At 43.0% G+C, this 19,685-nt stretch overlaps 1 protein-coding gene across 2 annotated transcripts in view; it reads right to left on the bottom strand.

The window, feature by feature from the left end:
* Positions 1-19,620, bottom strand: part of Ubxn2a (UBX domain protein 2A) — a 31,536-nt gene extending 11,916 nt beyond the window's left edge. The window contains exons 1-3 of one of the 2 annotated variants that reach the window (XM_076559639.1): positions 19,388-19,620; positions 6,873-6,926; positions 1,871-2,012 (exon numbers count right to left, since the gene is read on the bottom strand). In XM_076559639.1, coding sequence (XP_076415754.1) covers positions 1,871-2,012; positions 6,873-6,913 — 183 coding nt within the window. In that variant the 5' untranslated portion in view covers positions 6,914-6,926; positions 19,388-19,620. Of the gene's footprint in view, positions 1-691; positions 1,832-1,870; positions 2,013-6,872; positions 6,927-19,387 lie in introns of those variants that run through there. The other variant, XM_076559638.1, reaches the window with a different exon arrangement.
* Positions 19,621-19,685: the final 65 nt, after the last annotated feature.

Below are 19,685 nucleotides of genomic sequence, written 5' to 3' on the forward strand. Positions count from 1 at the left end.
TAGCCCAAGTTCTGAGTTTACAGGCCTGTGCCACCATACCCAGCTCATGTATGACTTTATAATAACATATATACTAGTCATTTGGAAAATAGTGGTCCCCTAAGCCATGCAAATCTAAATGCTAATGTATTTCCTTATATGATAGACATTATAGTTATTAAAATAACACTAACATCATGAGGAAATTCTGTAAGTTTGAAAAGCTGTCAAGTGCATGAAAAAGATTTCCCCAAATTCCTATTCTGGTTAAAAGTTGACTAAAATCTTTGCATTTGTAACAAATACAGTAAGTTGTCTCCCTTGAAGTACCACGCCCACTTCATTATTCTGTGAAATTGCTTGGCAAAAGAGCCAAGTCTAATGGGTACTGTGTGTGTGTGTGTGTGTGTGTGTGTGTGTGTGTGTGTGTGTGTGTGTGTGTGTGCAGGCCAGACATTGATGTCAGTGTCTTCTTTAATTGATATCCCAATCAAGAGTGCCTGGAGAGATGGCTCAGTGGGTCAGGAGCACTGGCTACCCTTTTAGAGGCCCCGGGTTTATTCTTAGCACCCACATGGTCTATAACTCACAACTGTCTATAACTCCAGTACCAGGGGGTCTGACATCCTCACACCAATGTAAATGTTCATAAAATAGTTAAATAAATTATTTTTAAAAAGATGGTTAGGCAGTTTGGAGTACTTGTGGCTACTTCAGAGGATCTGGCTTGGTTCCTGGTACCTGCTCCACTAAACATCCATAACTGTAGTTCCAGGAGAACTGACACTCTCTGTGGCAGCCAGTACTCATGTGGTACATATACATACATGCAGACAAAACATTCAAACACATAAAAGAAGTAAATGTGATACATTTCCAGGTCTTTGTTTACTTTTTAAACTATGATTTATCAAAGTTTATAATTGGTACTATTATGATTGAAATAATCTTTAAAAAAAACTTATATGGGTATGCAGTTGCAAAGGTATTTTAAAAGGTTTCCAAAGCTGGGCAGTGGTGGTGTACACCTTTAATCCATTACTCCAGAAGCAGAAGCAAGTTCGAAGCCAGCCTGGTCTACAGTGGGAGTTTCAGAACAGCCAAAGTTACACAAAGAAACCCTGTGTTGAAAAACAAAAACCACAAGTTTCCTAGATGGCTCAGCCAGTTCTCTCCTACCCTGTGGGTTTCAGACTGTTGGGCTGGCAGCGGTGTGCTTACTCAGTGAGTCACCTCTCAGGCCTCCCCATCTCCTTTTTGGAGACAGGATCTCTTACTGACCCTGGAGTTCACCCATTCAGCTAGACTGGCTAGCCACCAAGCACAGGGATCATCTGGGTCTCTGCCTCTCCAGCCCTGGGAATGAGTCTTCTGGGAGTCCCAGTGCAGGTCCTCACACTTAGGTCGGCAAGGCAAGCATTCTAACTGCCATGGCCCTGGCTTCCTCCCATCCTGAATATTCCAGCCTTGAACTACTTATGTGGCTGAGGACACCTTCGGCCTCCAGTTCTCCTGGTTCTCCTTCTCCCGAGTGTCGGGATTCCAGATGTAAATCATCATGTCCAGTCTATGAAGTGCTGGGTTGGACGCAGAGCTTTGTGTGTCAGCATTCTACCAGCTGAGCTCCGTCCTCAGCCCCAGCACAGACATTCTTAACTGGAAGCAACGATGACTTGGTTTGTAAGTTCAAGTGAGCAATACCATCACTTATAACTCAAGTTTGTTGTGACTGCCCTGACTCCTGCTCAGACGCCAACAACTCTACCCATCACCTTCCGACACGGTGCAAATTCAACACAATGAAAATGGGAATAATAGCTCTACTATTGCAAAGGTAGCTTTGACTTGAGGGGTCCTCCTAGAGGCCAATAAGCAACAGACATTTGTTTACCTGTTTCTTCTGTTCAGTGGGGGACAAGCATTTGGCGCCAACCTTCTCTGCTTCCTCAAAAAGGCTGTCAACGAAATAGTCACAGTTCCTTTGCTGATTATCATTGAGGGGCTGATTGTCAGGAGGTCCTGTTTCACAAACCCTAAAAATAAAATTAAAAAATAAATAAATAAAAATAAAGTACTGTAAACTCTATGTTAGTGAAGACAATCCTGAGGAAGTCATTAAACAAATTTTAGTCTAGACAAGTCCTACAGACACTTGGGCAAGGCTAACTTTTTGCTGTGTAGGGTATCTTTTGTATTTTAGGATGTTTGGCAGGGCCCTTGACCTTTCTTTATCCATACAGTGTTGATAACAAGGGCAGTATGAAGGCACAAATAATAACAAAGCAGTTATACACATATGAAAATACCTTAAGAAGCCGATTACTTTGGAACTTAAAAAATTAATTTAAAAGTCCCCAAACTAGATGTTCACTTTGCATTCTGTGTGTGAGTATGTGTATAGGTGTACATGTGTAGAAGACTGTGGAAGTTGGAGAACAACTTGTGGGAATTAGGGGAACTGGTTTACTCTTTCCACCATGCGGTTCCAGGGATCAGACTTAGGCTGTCAAGCTTGGCAACAAGGGAACTTGTTGGGGAATATTATTTTAAGGTGTGTTACTTTTGTTTATGTTGCACTTGTTTAACTCTGTGAAGCTGTGTTACTTTGCTTGTCTAAAGCACCTGATGGGCTAATAAACAGCTAAACAGCCAATAATGAGGCAGGAGAAAGGATAGGTGGGGTTGGCAGGCAGAGAGAATTAATAGAAGGAGAAATCTGGGAGAGGAGAGATCTAGGAGTGAGAGAAGGAGGAGGACATCAGGGGCCAGCCACCCAGCTACACAACCAGCAATGGAGTAAGAAAGAAAGGTATAAAAATAGAGAACAGGAAAAGCCCAGAGGCAAAAGACAGACAGGTTAGTTTACAGTTAAGAAAAGCTGGCAAGAAACAAGCCAAGCTAGGGGTCAGGCATTCATAATTAAGAATAAGCCTCCCTGTGTGATTTATTTGGGTGCTGGGTGGTGGGTCCCCCCAAAAAGCAAAACAACAACAGGAGGTATCACGCTTGCCCCAGAATTTAAAAATAATTTTTTTTCTTTTTTCTGAAGCTGAGGACCGAACCCAGGGCCTTGCACTTGCTAGGCAAGCGCTCTACCACTGAGCTAAATCCCCAACCCTAAAAAGACTTTTTTAAAGAGGTCAGTAGGGGCCTAGAAAGATGGCTCACAGGTTAAGAGTGTGTACTGCTCTTGTGGAGGGCCTGAGTTTGGTTCCTAGCATCTATATATGGCAGCTCACAGCTACTGTAACTACAGTTCCAGAGGACCAGATGCTCTATTCTGGCCTCTGAGGGCACCTGCATTCAGGTGCAACATTCCTTCATAGACACAGACACATTTTAAAAAAGATCTCAGTACAATGTAACAGTTGTTAACCAATCTCCATTTAAAGTGCCAAAGTAACTAAAAACACCTTTATAAATGTCAATGTGTCTAACACAAGTCCAAAAGCACAAAGAAGTACACTTTTATTTTTTGAAACAGGGCCTCATATATCCCAGACTGGCCTCAAACTCTCTAAGTAGCCAAGGAAGACCTCAAACTACTGCCTCCATCTACCAAATGCTAGGATTATAGGCATGTGCCACAATCCTGGATTTTTTATATGGTGCTGGGGACTGAACCCAGGGCCTAATGCATACTAGGCAAGAACCCTACCAACTAAGAACCCTACTAAGGTATATGTTCAGTCATAAGCACACACACATAAAAAGGACAGTGTTTTGAAGGGTTCAAAATAGCCTTTTTATCAACCCATCCAAACACACAGAGAGTCTCATTATTTTGCCAAAGCTGGTCTCAAACTATTAGGCCAACTAGTCCTAACTCAGATTGACAAGATGTTGGGACTATAGGTTTGTGGCACTGTGCACCGTGCTCAGTCTCAGATGACTTCACAAGAAATTATTAAGTACTTTTTGGTGTAGAAACTAAAAGTGATAGTATGTCAGGAAGACACTAACAAGCATTTTTTTTTTTTTTTTTTTTTTGCGGGGTGGTGGGGGTAGTGGTGGTGTTGGTTTGAGACATAGTTCTCTGTAGCTTTGGAGCCTGCCTTAGAACTCGCTCTGTAGACCAAGGCTGGCCTCGAACTCACAGAGATCCACCTGTCTCTGCCTCCAGAGTGCTGGGATTAAAGGTGTACATCACCACCACCCGGCTAAACGTAATCTTCTTTTCATTTGGTTTTTTTTCAAGACAGGATTTCTCAGTGTAGCCTTGGCTATCCTGGAACTTACTCTGTAGACCAGGATGGTCTTGAACTCACAGAGATCTGCCTGCCTCTGCCTCCCAAGTGCTGGGATTAAAGGTGTGTGCCACCACTGTCAGGCATAACAAGCATTCTTTATATTTGCACACTCACAGTGATTCTCCACTAATGGTCATTTTAATAGCCCACTTCCTTTTCTATTTGTTTTTTTCAGATTGAGTCTCATGTAGCCCAGGCTAGCCTCCAACTCTATAAAACTGACATTGACCTTGAATTTCTGATTCTCCTGTCTCTATGTCCTAAATGTTGGAATGCCAAGCATGTGCCATCCTGCCTGGCTTTCTGTTGCTGTTGATTTAGGATTTATATTTCATCATATAAGAATGTTACATAAGATTTTACTTGTCAGGAATGGATTCTGGGCTTTTGGAAGTTAGGCACAAAATTTATGAGAAACAATGAGATATCACTATTTTGTAACTCACTAACAGGAGCTGTAAGGTAGATCCACTTACTGATCCTGTTGCTAGTCTACCTCTCAAGTCTATGCTTCTAACCATGCTCTATACAGAACCATTCTAAGCACTTTACATGCGCCAACTCATTCAGTCTTCACAGTGATCCTACAAAGTATTATTTTTACCTTAAAATATGAAGATAACGGCTAAGTAAAGCTTGTTTAAGCAAAGCTTATGCTCTTAACATCATGTCAGACAATCTTTCAAAAATAACAGTCATTATATTGTTATTCAAATCAGAGTTTATGCTTTTTTTTTGTTTTGTTTTGTTTTTTTGTTTTTTGAGACAGGGTTTCTCTGTGTAGCTTTGTGCGTTCCCTAGAACTCACTCTGTAGACCAGGCTGGCCTCGAACTCACAGAGATCCGCCTGCCTCTGCCTCCTGAGTGCTGCACCACCACCGCCCGGCCAAAGCTTATGCTCTGAACGCCATGTCAGACAATCTCTCAAAATAGTCACCATTATATTGTTATTAAAATGTTGGTACTCAAAGTTGGGGATATAGCTCAGTTGGATTTGGCTCACTCAAAAGGTCCTGAGTTTGACCCCATCACCTAGGTGTGCAGGGTCTAGTGGTGATCCTAGAACTCAAAGAAGAGACAAGCAGATTTCTGTGAGTTACAGGTCAGCTTGGTTTACAAAGGAATTCCAGGCCAACCGGAGCTATGTAGTGGGACACTATCTCAACAACCAAATAAATGCCAGGAATGTGGGTGGAAGAGATGGCTCATACCATGGTAATGCTTTAAGTTAGGCATATCATTTTTACTTTCCAAGATAATTCTTTCTGCTACACACACAGTTAAAACATCCATATTTTCAGTATTAATTATATCTTCCCCAAACAATGACAAGGTTCTCTCACACAGAAATGTTTCAGGATATCTGATCATATTGTGTGAAGGTGTGTCGCTGTTTTACCTCACCTGCCTAAGACACCTTCTAATTGGTTTAATAAATAGCCAAGAGATAGGCAGGAAAGGATAGGTGGGACTTCCAGGCAGAGACAGGAACTCTGGAAAAAATTGGAGAGGTGACGAATTCACCAGGAGACTCAGAGGAAGTCAGTATGGCACATGTTGGTAGTCCAGAGGATCTCTGAGTTCAAGGCTACCCTGGTCTACAGAGCGAGTTCCAGGACAGCCAGGGCTGCACAGATAAATCTCGCCTCAAAAAAACCAACAAAAAATAGTTTTATGAAAAACTCAATAAATCAAAACAACAACGACAACTCAATGAATAGCACTGTAAATAGATGAGATGAGGCCAAAGAAGAACGATCTGAAGACAAGGCTAGAGAATTATATGTAGGTCAGGAGTAGTGGCCCAAGCCTTTAATCCCAGCACTGGAGAAGCAGAGGCAGGCGGATTTCTGTGAGTTCAAGGCCAGCCTGGTCTACAGAGTGAGTTCCAGGACAGCCAAGGCTATAGAGAGAAACACTGTCTCAAAAAAAAAATCAAGACCAAAACCAAAAACAAGAAAAAAAAATTATATTTAGGGTTCAGTAAATTGACTTAGGCAGTAAAAGTATTTACTATGTTCAATTCCCAGGCTAAATTCAATCTCCAGAACCCACATATAATCGTGGGGGAGGGGGGTTGACTCCTTCCAAACACACATGGAATGTAGGCACTCAAGAGAGTGATGAATTGTATGGAGGCAGCAGTTTTTTTAATGCCATCATAGCCTGGCCTGGTGGTGTAAGCCTGTATCTCCAGCTGCTTAGCAGACGGGGGGAGCTCTGTAAATTCACTGAATGTGTGGGCTACAGAGTGAGTTTAAGGCCAACCGGGCAATTTAGTGATACCCCGTCACACAAAAGCTGGGGATGGCGCTGAGTGGCAGGGTGCTTGCTTTGCCTATGTGAGGCCCTAGACTCAATCCCTACAAAGAAAGCAAGGCCATTAGAGAGAAAAAGTAATCATGATGAGAAGAAGGAAGAGCTCCAGGTACAGTTAAAGGAACGAACTTCTACAACAACCTGTTCAATGCGGCTATGGGTAAAAACTACAACAAACCACCCTCAAATATATTACTATTACCAATTTGCATAAGTGATCATACGTAATTAAAAGCTGCTTTACTATTTCTGCCAGTGATATGCAAACAAAACAAAAACAAGGAAAATAACAAAGGCCTTAAACTCATTGCTTCGTTGACTTACCAGTCTTCTTTTACACTGTCAAGATTATCTACTTCTTTCATTCTCTTTCTGCTACTGCAAAAGTAAAAAGAAACAAAAGTTAAAGTTTTCATTAGTATGAAAACTTGATTCCTATGTATCTGTATTCTTTAACAAGTAAGTTACCGTGTAGCCTTAAAGTAGTTCTAAAAGGGTTTGAACAACTGACCACATTCAATATGGTCATTTTTTTTTTTTTGAGAGTAAAAAATAGTTTATTCTGGAACCAAGTATGAATGACCATTACCCAAGAACAGATTTAGGTTACCTCAAACACCACATTCCAATGTGGTAACAGGTTCATGATGTCTTTTTAGTAACAGACTAAGAACCATAAATCAGGGCACTTTTCATCATCAGATATGTAGTTATAGAAAAGTGGGGGAAACTTCTTGTTACAGGCCTTAGATGCTATATGATGGCATTTTTAGCCTTTGAGTTGGTAGAAGTTAGGGGTCTGTTTGTATATTTCACAAGGATTTACCTAATAGTCATAAGGAAGTTAGGCCTGTTGGAAAAGAATTCAATATGATCATTTTCATCTAAAACAAAACACAGAAGCACAGCAGTGTGATGGCACATGCCTGTAATCCCAGCACCTGGGAAGCAGAGGAAGGATGAGTTCAAGGTCATCTTCAACTCTGTTGCTAAAGGCGATCTTGGGCCCTGAGTACAGGAGGAATGAAAGAAAGTTTAACCTCACCACTGGGGAGGCAGAGGCAGGCCAAACTCTGTGAGCTCTAGGGCAGCTGGGCCATGTAGTGAGACCTAGTCTCAAAACAAAACAAAATAAAAAGACCAGGAGCTGGAGAAATGACTCAGTAGTTAAGAGAATTTATTGTTCTTGCAGAGGACTGGGGTTAGATTCCCAGAACCCACAGGGCAGCTCACAACCATTTGTTGTGATTTATACCTGTAGTGGGTGGTTTTGTGTGTCAACTTGCGTCATCAGAAGAAGGATAGTCAGCTGAGGGAATGTGTTCTTTTTTTTTTTTTTTTTTTTTTTTCGAGACAAGGTTTCTCTGTGTAGCTTTGCACCTTTCCTGGAACTCACTCGTAGCCCAGGCTGGCCTTGAACTCACAGAGATCCGCCTGCCTCTGCCTCCCAAATACTGGGATTAGCGCGCGCCACCACTGTCCAGCTGAAATGTGTTCTTGAGATCCAGCTGTAAGGCATTTTCTCATTTAGTGATCAATGCAGGGAGGCCCAGCCCATGGTCGGTGGTGCCATCCCTGGACTGCTGGTCCTGGGTTCTATAAGAAGATGGGCAGAGCAAGCCATGGGAAGCAAGCCAGTGAGCACTCTGCCATGGCTTCTGGATCAGCTCCTGCCTCTGGGATCCTGCCCTGCTTGAGTTCCTGTCCTGACTTCCTTCAGTGAATAATAGCAATGTTGAAGTGTAAGCCTAATAAACCCTCCCATTCTCAACTTGCTATTTGGTCATGGCGTTTTGTCGCACGCAGCAACAGAAATCCTAACTAAGACAACATCCTCTCTGACTTCTGAGGGCACCTGGCACACACATATTGTATAGTAGTGTATAGACAGACTCGTGAACAAAACACTCATTCACGTTAAAAGAAAAAGAAAGAAGTAGAAAGAAATAGAAAAAAAGATCCCACAAAGACACCAATAATAATATTTTAAATGGGGATTCTTCTTTTTTTTTTTTTTTTTGCTTCGAGTCTTCCCTCTGCTTTGCAGAGGGTCTTTTTCTGTCTGCTATATGTGTTTCCTCATCCCCCAATAAACACCTTTCTTCAACTGCTAAAATTAATGTTTTAAAGGGGCTTTTTAAGGTGTGTACATGTGTGTAAGTGTTCATGTAGTATACATGCATGATGGTGGCATGTGAGGGCAGAGGGTAACGTCAGGTGTCTTCCTGGATGCTTTCCCACCACATTTGTGTGTATGTGCAGGTATGTGTGCATGCATGTGGAGGCCAGAGGGCAATTTCAGGTGTTTCCTCCTCCGACACCATCCCTCTTATTTTTTCAGGGAGAGTGCCTCCCTGGAACCTGGGGATCACTGATTCCGCTAGACTAGCAGGCCAGTGAACTCCGGAGATCCACTCGTCTCTGCATCCACCACTAACTTTCATGTGGATGCTGGTGATCCAAACTCAGGTCCTCACGCTTGCCCAAGGAACGTACTTTATTGACTCAGCCATTCTGCAGCTTCCAAGGGTTTTTTTCATTCGTTTGTTTTGTTTTTCTGAGACAAAGTCTCACTTCATTGTCCTGGATAGCGTAGAATGTTAGTTCCAAAGACCCCCATCCCCATTCCTGTCTTCATTCAAACCAGATTCTACACTGCTATCTGATGAAGGGTGGAGTCTGAGGAGTTACCAGCCAGACTCAGAGGAAGCAGGACATGTACAAAATGAGGTAACAAGCAATGAGCCACCTGGTAGAACTTAGATAAGAAATAGGGGTTAATTTAGGTTGTAAAATCTAGTTAGCAACAAGTCTAAGCCATTGGCTGAGCATTTGTACTTAATATAAAAGTCTCAGTGTACTTCTTTTTTCTTTTCCTTTTTTTTTTAAAGATTTATTCATTATGTATACAGAAGAGGGCACCAGATCTCATTACAGATGGTTGTGAGCCACCATGTGGGTGCTGGGAATTGAACTCAGCACCTCTGGAAGAGCAGTCAGTGCTCTTAACCTCTGAGCCATCTCTCCAGCCCCTCAGTGTATTTCTTTGGGAGTGACTGCTAACACAGGAAACCTCCTCCTACAAATGGTGTTCCAACATGGGTCTGGAATTTCCACATAAGACCTGACAAAGCTTAGAAAAGGATTCTAAACACACAGAGTCAAACTCAGCTTCTTGGTAACCACCTTTTTCCCACTAGGCTCTGTTTGCTAGTGGCAAGCAGAAGTAGAGCTCCTTTAAGAGACAGTTTCCTGGCTCAGTGCTAGTGGCAAAAACAGGCACACTTCTTCTTTTTTTTTATTTTAATTTTTAAAAATTTTTTTGAAGGTACATACATCTTGTTTATACATGTCTTAGACAAACACACTGTCTTTTTCTTTTTTTAAGATTTACTTATTATGTATACAGTGTTCTGCCTGAACAACAGAAGAGGGGACCAGAGCTCATTACAGATGGTTGGGAGCCACCATGTGGTTGCTGGGAATTGAACTCAGGACCTGGGGAGGAGCAGCCAGTGCTCTTAACCTCTGAGCCATCTCTCCAGCCCCAGGTACAGTTCTTTTAAGAAGCCCTGCTACCAAACACTTAAATGGGGTTCATGAGCAGTGGGTGGCACACTACTTGGTGGCAACATAGACCCCAAAACGACCCAGAGTTGGAGCGGTAAACGTGGTTCACTCTTGTCAGTATCTCCGCCATGAAGCTAGGCTCTCAGGGAACCAAGCAGAGCACAGCCAGCCGCCAAAGTGGAGGCTCTGGTCCTAGCCACACAGCTTAACAGTGTAAAGACTCATACGGTCAGAAAAAGATCACAGATATGCAATAGAGATTCAGACAGAAAAAAACCTCTAAATGGGTTACAGTGTGTTAAAACTATACATAGGCTTGGGAGAGAAAGGAGAAGGTAAAGACAGTCATAAAAAAAAGAAACTATATAGTTTTAAAATAATAGTAAAGTCCTTAAAAGGGGAGTAAAGTAATATAAAAGAAATAAGTCATGTAAAGATGGAAAATACACACAGAGTCTGGATCCTATGTTATTGTGTTGTCTTTAATAAATTTTTTGACTCATAAAAGATACTGGATTATAAAAGGTACTAGATTAAACCAACCTATATATTTTAAAAACATTTTGACTTCAAAATTTAAGTCAAAAGATATGTTACTTTGGGAAAGAGGTTATGCTTTCATTTCCACAGATAATGTGAAGCTGTGGATTTGTTCAAGGTTAAAGAGAATCAGGTTTGATCAGGGAAGACCCCTGAAATCCTGGCTACAGACATAAATGCATAAACCTACAAAACATATAAAACACGTAACATATATTTTACCTGCTGAAACATAAAATAAAAAATCATCTTGGCTGACTTGTGTGCAATGCACAGTCTATACTTGTATTAATACTGATATGTACGTTATCTTTAAAAGTTTATGTATTTTCAGAACAAGGGACCAGACACCAATAAAAATGGATAGCCCAGGTGGTCCAGCATACAGAATAGCTTCAAAGCTGCTGACTGAGATGATCCAGCCTCACAGAATACTATAGCCAAGACTTAACGATTATCCTAAATTTTCTCAGGGTCCAAAGATTACCAATACCCCCAAACAATAGGAAGTATTTAGAGAATAACACCTACATTCCCAAAATATTGGTTATAAATGTTTGTTATTGTTTAAGGGGGGTTGGTTACAAGTTGTTATTCATAATAGTAAAAAAAAAACTAAACAAAGGAGACTAGATCTCAGGGATCTCATTCTGAAAAGAAAAAGGGGATTATATACAGAAATGATAGGATAAAAGGGTAGATTATTGAATCACTTTTAAACCAAAAAACAAACAAAAAACCCAACTACTAGTATTAAATATTTCACATTTGTATGGACTTTGGTATATGGATACAAATTTAAAGTTAATTTTGTTATACTGTATGTATATTTCTACTCTTGTTTAGGGTATTGTGTTTATGCAGCTCATTAAAAATGTAATATGTAATTAAGAAATACAGATTAATAGTCATCTACAATAGTCAAACTTATAGTCATGTTAGGTATGTTTTCAAGGTCATACACAGATCTATTTAGAGAGATGGTCTTCAAACACTTCAAAGACCTACATAATATGGCATTTAATATGTTTAAAATGTCTAATAACCTAAGGCTTTTCATGATAGTGAGACCCGTCTGCTCCTAGAAGTACCAATTTACTTCAGAGAATATAATGGGCATCAGAAAAATTCCGTATGGAGTTTTGCCTTCCTTATGGCAAAAGCTAGCCATTTGGGCAAAGAAATTGCCTTTGCCTCAATTGCTGACAGTATACTGTCCAAACTGGACCAGAAGGATGCAAAAAAGTTGACTGCCAAACTTTGTCAAGACAAGGTAGGACAGTCCTCTAGAATTCCCTGCTTCTCAGGAAATACTGTCAGATATACTAGGCCTGTGGGCCAAAACTGGATGCCCCAATGTTACAGAAGAACCTAAGGTGATTGTTCAGGTAGCTAGATGTCCCTGTCATTAGGTAACATTTCACCCTTCTGGGGTCTTTGATGAAGTTGAAGACTAGATAGTTATAGTTTTCCTTAGTTATGATAGAAGGTAAATTAGGTACAAAACTTTGGAGTGAGAAAGGACAATAGAATATTTTCACTAATTTTGCCAAATACAAATAGACCATATATTGTAACTGTAATTCTTACTTGACAACTGGTTTTGTTGTATGTTTTTGTTTACTATGCTAAAGTTAAAAATCTGCCTTTTTAATTAGACAAAAAGGGGGAAGTGCTGTGGAATAATCCTTTTGAACACTGTGAAGATTTGTCACTGTGATTGGTTTAATAAAGAAGGTGACTGGTCAGTCTGGTCTACAGAGTGAGATCCAGGACAGGCACCAAAACTACACAGAGAAACCTTGTCTCAAAAAAACAAAAAAACAAAACAAACAAACAAAAAAACCTGACTGGCCAGTAGCTGAACAGGATAAAGTTAGGCAGGAGAGCCAAACTGAGAATGATGGAGTCAAAGGAGTCACCAGCCAGATGCAGAGGAAGCAGGAAGTGTACAAAATGAGGTAGTAAGCCATGAGTCATGTGGTAGAACTTAGATAAGAAATATGGGTTGATTTAGGTTGTAAAAGTAGTTAGGAACCAGCTTAAGCTATTGGCCAAGCATTTATAATTAATATAAGCCTCAGTGTGTTTATTTGGGAGCTGCTGGCTGGAAACTTCCACCTAATTTGGACTTCCCTGCAGAAAACCCCTCAACCATTCCAACTATTATTAGAATAAGGTCCAAATCCTTTGAGCAATATTACAGGAAAACTAATATAGTTCTTTCTTTTTTACCATAGCTGCACTTAATAGGTTATAATAAAAGTATGTTCCCTTAATTGTACCCTTAGAGGTCTTTGTTATGATCATCAATACCACTAGATAAACTTTATTATTTCTGTCAGTGACATGCAATAAAAACAGAAAGATAGTAACATAGGTATCAGGTCCAAGGGTATCCCATTTGCCCACACAAAAGGGCAGTCCCACTGACTGGGTCCAAAATTCAGTCTAGGCCCAGTTCAACCAGGACTATAGGAGGATTTCTGGAGGTTAGATAAAAGCCAGCATTTCTCAGGAAACTTGTGAAACTGGTTCCCATCTATCAAAAGGGGTTATTTCCCTTACTTCTGGCAGAAGGGACATATGACTTCATTGACACATACCTGTGGCTCAAAGCCCATGCAGACCTCCAGGCTCTCTCAGTCCCTTTCAAGTTCATGCTAACCTCCCCAGGCTTCACTCCTCCCAGGTACCCTTTGTTCTCTAGAATGGCAAGGACCCCCTGCCTGGCTATTCCTCCTGTGCTGTAGCTTTGCACTATTCTCCCTTCTCTCGTAGACAGCCCTGGCCACGCCCAATCTGTTTCTCTTTCTCTCTCTTATGCACAGTAACAACCTTCCCTTTAACCATACCATCAAACAGTCATTCCAATGGGTTCTCTACTGTGTCTCCTTGAATACAAGCATTAGCAAAGAAATTCATTGCTTGAATTAACTTACCATTCTTTCTCTACATTAGTTTTGAAAAAAAGAAAGAAAAAGAAAAGACTGTTCTAAAACCCATAACATTACATAAAAAGGTGACATGGTTTCATTGGGTCCTGGGGTAGTGTGAACAATGGGGATTAGACCACCAAAGTCAGATAACCAGAAGCAAACTTTATTTCATCAATGCGGGGTACCAGAGCTTCTAACTAGTTAGGGCCACAGAAAGGTTGGAATATGATACTGTGACCATGAGAAGAGGCCTGAAACTTCTTTTTATGGCAAAAAAAAAAAACATATGCAGGGCGGGAAGTCAAAGGAACTTTTACAATCTTGAGGTTAGGCTTTGAGTAACAGTACATTCTGGGATTTACAACTTTTTTTTTTTGTTTGTTTGTTTGTTTTTCCAGACAGGGTTTCTTTGTGTAGCTTTGGGCCTTTCCTGGAACTTACCCTGCAGTCCAGGCTGGCCTCGAACTCACAGAGATTCACCTGCCTCCGCCTCCCAAGTGCTGGGATTAAAGGCTTGTGCCACCACCACCGGGGGGGATTTACAACTTTTGATTACAGGGTGTTAGTTCAAGATGTTTACAAAAATCTGTGGCTATCTTGACACAACTGTGGGTCTGTCTTAATTCTTAACCAACTGCTTTTCCTATAACTGGAAAGAATGTAAGGCAAAGAGTCATATAGAAGTAATTGCTAAAGGTTAACTTGTTTAAAGTAGCTGTCAGCTCCAATACCACTAATATATATATGAATATATATGCTAATATGAATAGACATACATTTTTTCATATTCCTGGGCTCTTCATTCCCCCTTTGAGTTTGTACCAGAATCAAACCCTTGATTCATCTGGATCTATATACAAGCCTGAGTCTGAGTCTGAGTCTTTAACAGTTGTATATAGGTCCTCAAGAGCCTGGGTAGCTAAAGGTGCACATTGTGAGCGGAGAATCAAGAGCTTTACCAAGGAAATACGGCTCTTTACAAACTTAATAAACATGTTAACCACACAGGTACCATTGTTAATAGTAATAGAAGAATAATCAGAGTCCAGTAATGGAGGACAATAGAGTGGTTAGTTAAGGGGACCAGTTAAATAGTTTGTGAAACCAGGAATAAGATTATTGTCTTTCATTTTGTCTCTTAAGGATACTTGTCTTAAGCTCTTTTAAAGTATCTCTTACAACATGCGAGTGGTTAGCATAAAAACCACAGGATTCACCTAGGGCAGCACCTAGCCCCCTCCTGCTGACTTGTGATTAATGTGGCTGCGCCAAGGGCAGCTGAATCAACTATGCCTAGTCCTGCCAGCAAAGGGACAAGAATAGGAGCTTCCCTCTTGTGTCTAAGCCCCAGGGAGGTGCCCAGATGTCCCCTGCCAGCCAGGCCATCATAATAATATATTTGTGGGACTATTCATACCAAAACACAAAGTTCAGGCTGGTTTCCTAAGGTGAACATGTTGGTCGATATACAAGCATATAGTCCCCATGGCACAGGCGAACCAGGATCCTCGGGGCGCAACCAATTGATAAGTTATCTAAGCTGAGAGTAGCTTTGGAGGTCTCTTTGTAAGTCTCCTGGACTATATCCATCTGAACCCTTGCATATGGAAGAGTAGGCAGTCTTATCTACAGGGTAGTTATAAGAGCAAAAACAGGTGGCAGCCCCCAAGCCATCTCATAAAGTGAGAGGGGCTTCCCAGGGACAGGCTGTTTGTTGGTTAAAGATACTTTTTTAAGGGTTGTGGATGGGTGCTCAATCCAGATTCCTATTCCTATGTAAAAAGGAGGCTTAGGGTTTAGGCATGGCCAGGAATCAGCAGTGGGGGGAATTAACATTAGTAGAACTGAGAAGAAAATATGTGGCCAGAACCATTTTAAAAAGTGGGTCTGTGGATGCAGGTGGATTAATCTGATGTGGATTAATCTGATTTTCTTTTTTCCTTTTTTTTTTTTTTTGGTTTTTTCAAGACAGGGTTTCTCTGTGTAGCTTTGCACCTTTCCTGGAACTCACTTGGTAGCCCAGGCTGGCCTCGAACTCACAGAGATCCGCCTGCCTCTGCCTCCCGAGGGCTGGGATTAAAGGCGGGCACCACCACTGCCCGGCTAATCTGATTTTCTATTATTTCCCTGGCTATTGCAACCATGTTTGAGGAAGTGAAGTTCTGGACTTCACTGAGCAAGTGGAACAGATGTGGTATGAGACCAAGTTGTGGGGACTTGAGTGGGAACCTGAGGGACAGAGTGGGGACTGGAGGGGGCACTAGGATATCATATAGGGGCCCTATGGGTAAGACGGGAGTCTTGATCCGTGAACACGATATGGTGAATACTGTTCCCATAACCATATGCCTATAACCTGAATCCCCATGATGTTCCTGAGTACCATGCAGTATGAGCTGGAGGGTCTGGAGAGCCCCATTTGACTTTGATTGTGATAGGATTACAAAATGTGGGCTCTGTACAGGAACTATTAACAGATGCTGATATTGTTATGAAGGGGTAGCTGGGGACCAAGTCTCATACCCCCAGTTTGGACACCAGAATTCTCTCTGGTCACTATAGGCAGGGGTGCTGGGAACTGGGCAAGCATAGTTGTATTTTCCCTGGAATGTTTTTGAAGGATGTTTAGCTAACTCAATATCACATGCTCTATCAGATTCTAAGCTAAGTTGGAGGCTCCCCATATGGGCAACCTTTACAGGGTTATGAGTGATGGTCAGGTCTGGCATTAAGTAACATAAGTCAGTCCCAAAAACTGGGAAATCTTTTAAATATTCTTGGACTTGTTCAGATATCAGGCAACCCGTCCAGAAGTCTGAAAGTCTCCAAGTGTAGGCGACAACAGGGGAGATCGGAGGGCCCCCAGTGACCTTAGAAATTAGGCTAAAGTAAATCAGAAAAGTCAAGAGGGCCAGAGAGCCCTCAGTTTTATCTTTAATGGGTCCTCAGGGTGTGTAAAGGCTCTCCATCAAGTGTGCAAGTCATGCATTCTTCCATCAGGAACAGGTTTGAGATAAGTGATGAATCCCTGTTCTGATCCTGTCAATTTTCACAGCTGTCAGGGTAGTCAGGATCACTGTGTGTAGTCCCTTTCAGCATGGTCCAAGGGCTTCTTGGTGATGTCTCCAGACCCAAACAAGGTCACCTGGTTTATGGTTATGTGTCTTGGCAGGGGGCAGCTCGTAAACATCTCTCAGGAGTGGAAAAATGCTGTCTTGGACTGCCTGGATGGACTTAAGGGACTTGTATTCAGACATCTTAGCCATGACTTTTGAAGGGAGTTTGGGGGCCAGGGGTGGAGGCCTCCAAACATGGTTTCATAGGGCATCAACCCAGAAGAGCAGGGAGTGCTCCATACCTGGGACAGGGCAAAGAGCTGGAGGGCTGTCCAGTCATCACCAGTTTCTAGGGTTAAGTTAGTTAAGGCCTCTTTTAGGGTCCAATTCATCCTTTCTATCTGTCCAGAATTCTGGGGGTGTTATGCACAATGTAATTTCCGATTAGTCCCCAATATTTTAACTAAGTCTTGTGTTACCTTAGAGATAAAAGCTGGTCTCCTGTCTGACACTATTACAAAAGGAAGTCTATACCTTGGGATGAGTTCATCAATGATCTTCTTGACTACTGCAGATGCCATCTCTTTCCTAGTTGAGGAAGCTTCCACCCAATCTGAAAAGTGTCTATAAAGACTAGAAGGTATTTATACCCATACTTGCTAGGCTTTAATGGCTTTTTTTTTTTTTTTTTTTTTTTTTTTGAGCTGAGGATCGAACCCAGGGCCTTGTGCTTGCTAGGCAAGCGCTCTACTACTGAGCTAAATCCCCAACCCCTTGCTAGGCTTTACTTCAGTGAAATCCACCTCCAGTGGACTCCAGGGGAAGTTTCTCTTTCCTACTTGTTTTGAGAGGGCTCTTTTTTTTTTTTTCCCCCTGTGGGCTAGTAGCCTAGCAAGGGAGGCATTGAGTCACACATTTCTGCACCAATTGATTTATATTGAAATTTTTGAATTTTGAGTGTTCTTTTTATTTTCTTTGGCCTAAATGTGTTCCCCTGTGGATCTGGCAGATCACAGACTTGGCCAGTTCAGTTGGCAGGATGAGTTTTCCATCTGGGTTTGATCCCCAAAAAGCGGGGAACAAAGGTAACACTCAAGAAAGCTGGAGAGATGGCCCATTGAGAGAGAGCAATGGCTGCTCTTTCAGAGTACCTGGGTTCGATTCCTAGCACCCACATGGTGGCTTACAACCGTCTGTGACTCTAGTTCTACAGGGATCTCACACCCTCTTCTGGCTTCTTCCTCAGGGACCAGGCACAGAAATGGTGCACAGACATGCATGTAGACAAAACACTTGTGCACATGAAGCAAATAACATTTTTTTTTCTTAAGAGTAGGTACTCAAGTAATAACTGCTATCTACAGTATTCTTCTTCCTGGCACTCCATCCTACCTGAACACAATTCTGACTTCTGCATTTCACAAGTACCTACCCCTAACATCAGTGTTATTACACCAGTATTCCCTGAATTAACAACACAACTCAGGAGATGAATCACACCAGTAATACCAGCACTTAGGAAGCCTGAGCAGGAAAATGCCAGTGTTTGAGTCCACAATGGTATACTTAGGAAGTTCGAGACCAGCCAAGGCTACATATAATCTGTCCCTAGTGGGGAGATGGGGCAAAGGCAGCTAAGGCATAGTTACCTTTAATACCAGCACTTTGAAGGCAGAAGTAGGCAGATATCTGAGTTTGAGGCTAGCCTGGTCCACGTTTTGAGTTCCAGGCCAGCCAAGACTAGTTAGTGAGACCCTGTCACAAAAATTAAAAAAAAAAAAAAAAAAAATGGTGCTGCTTGTCTTTAATCCAAGCACATGGGAGTATGAGGAATTCCAAGTTCAAGTCCAGCCTGGGATAAATGAGGCTCTATATTTTGTTGTTGTTCTTGTTTTGTTTTTCTTTTTGGTTTTTCCGAGACAGGGTTCTTCTGTGTAGGCCTTGCTGTCCTGGAACTCAGAGATCCACCTGCCTCTGCCTCCCCAGTGCTGAGATAAAAGGCGTGCACCACCACAGCAGGCCTAGCTAAGGAGACCCTGTTTTAACAACAATAACAACAACAGCAACAAATACCTCCTCAATACAGATCATCAGTTCCCTATTTTTTCATATATTACATACAAACGAACCAACACTGGAGGCCACTCTAACGCGCATCTTTGCTGATGATAAACTTTTATTACTACGAGTGAAAAAGGAGGTGGGCGGGGGATGGGGGGGGAGAGGGCGAAAGAGAATTAAAAGATAAAACTCAATTAGGAAAACAGCGAACATCAGATTTCCAAAGCATCAAAGTGAGCTAAGGGAAGGCTGGCGAAGTCAATTACGAAATGCCCAGCGAGTGAGACCTTGTGTATTTCTGGAGTGCGCTCTGGGCAGCGATCGCCTTAGGAAATGGAGCCACCTCTCTGGCCAGCACCTAACTCGAAGTTTCTGGGCGGTCTTCTGACACACACACACACACACACAGAAGCACGATGTACGAGCCCCGCAGCGGGCAGAGCGGGGAGCCGCGGGTCCGCACTCCCGGGCTGGGGGGCCTCTGACCGCCAGCGTCATGCCCCGGCCGCAGTCGCGCGGCGGTCCGGCAGCCCCGGATGCCTGCCGACTCACTGCGGCCCAGACGCTGCCACGGTGGCAGGCGACAGCCCGGAGCGCCTCCCGGGGAGGGGGGGGAAACGCCCGCCCGACCCCGGTCACTCGCCCGAACGCGGCGCGGAGCCCGGAGACTCACCTTGGGGGCGCGGTCCCGCGGCCTAGTCCTCGGCTCCCTGAGGGTCCGCAAGCGTCGCCGCCACCGCCGCCGCCGCCGCCGCCGCCCGGCGGGAGCCGCTCAGGCCAGGGGCGCCTGCGGGGGGACACCCTCTTTGGGGACCGGCGCGGAGAGACGGCCCGCCTCCCTCCGGTCCGCCGGACGCGCCCCGGGAGCGCAAGCGCGCGCCCGGGGGGGCGGGAGCGCGCCGACGAGGGCTCCGCGCGGCTCCGGAGCGCGCGCCCGCCGGATGACGTGGGCGCGCCGGGCGGCAGGGGGG

This window comes from Peromyscus maniculatus, chromosome 22, assembly GCF_049852395.1.
Source record: "Peromyscus maniculatus bairdii isolate BWxNUB_F1_BW_parent chromosome 22, HU_Pman_BW_mat_3.1, whole genome shotgun sequence".
Lineage (NCBI taxonomy): Eukaryota > Metazoa > Chordata > Mammalia > Rodentia > Cricetidae > Peromyscus > Peromyscus maniculatus.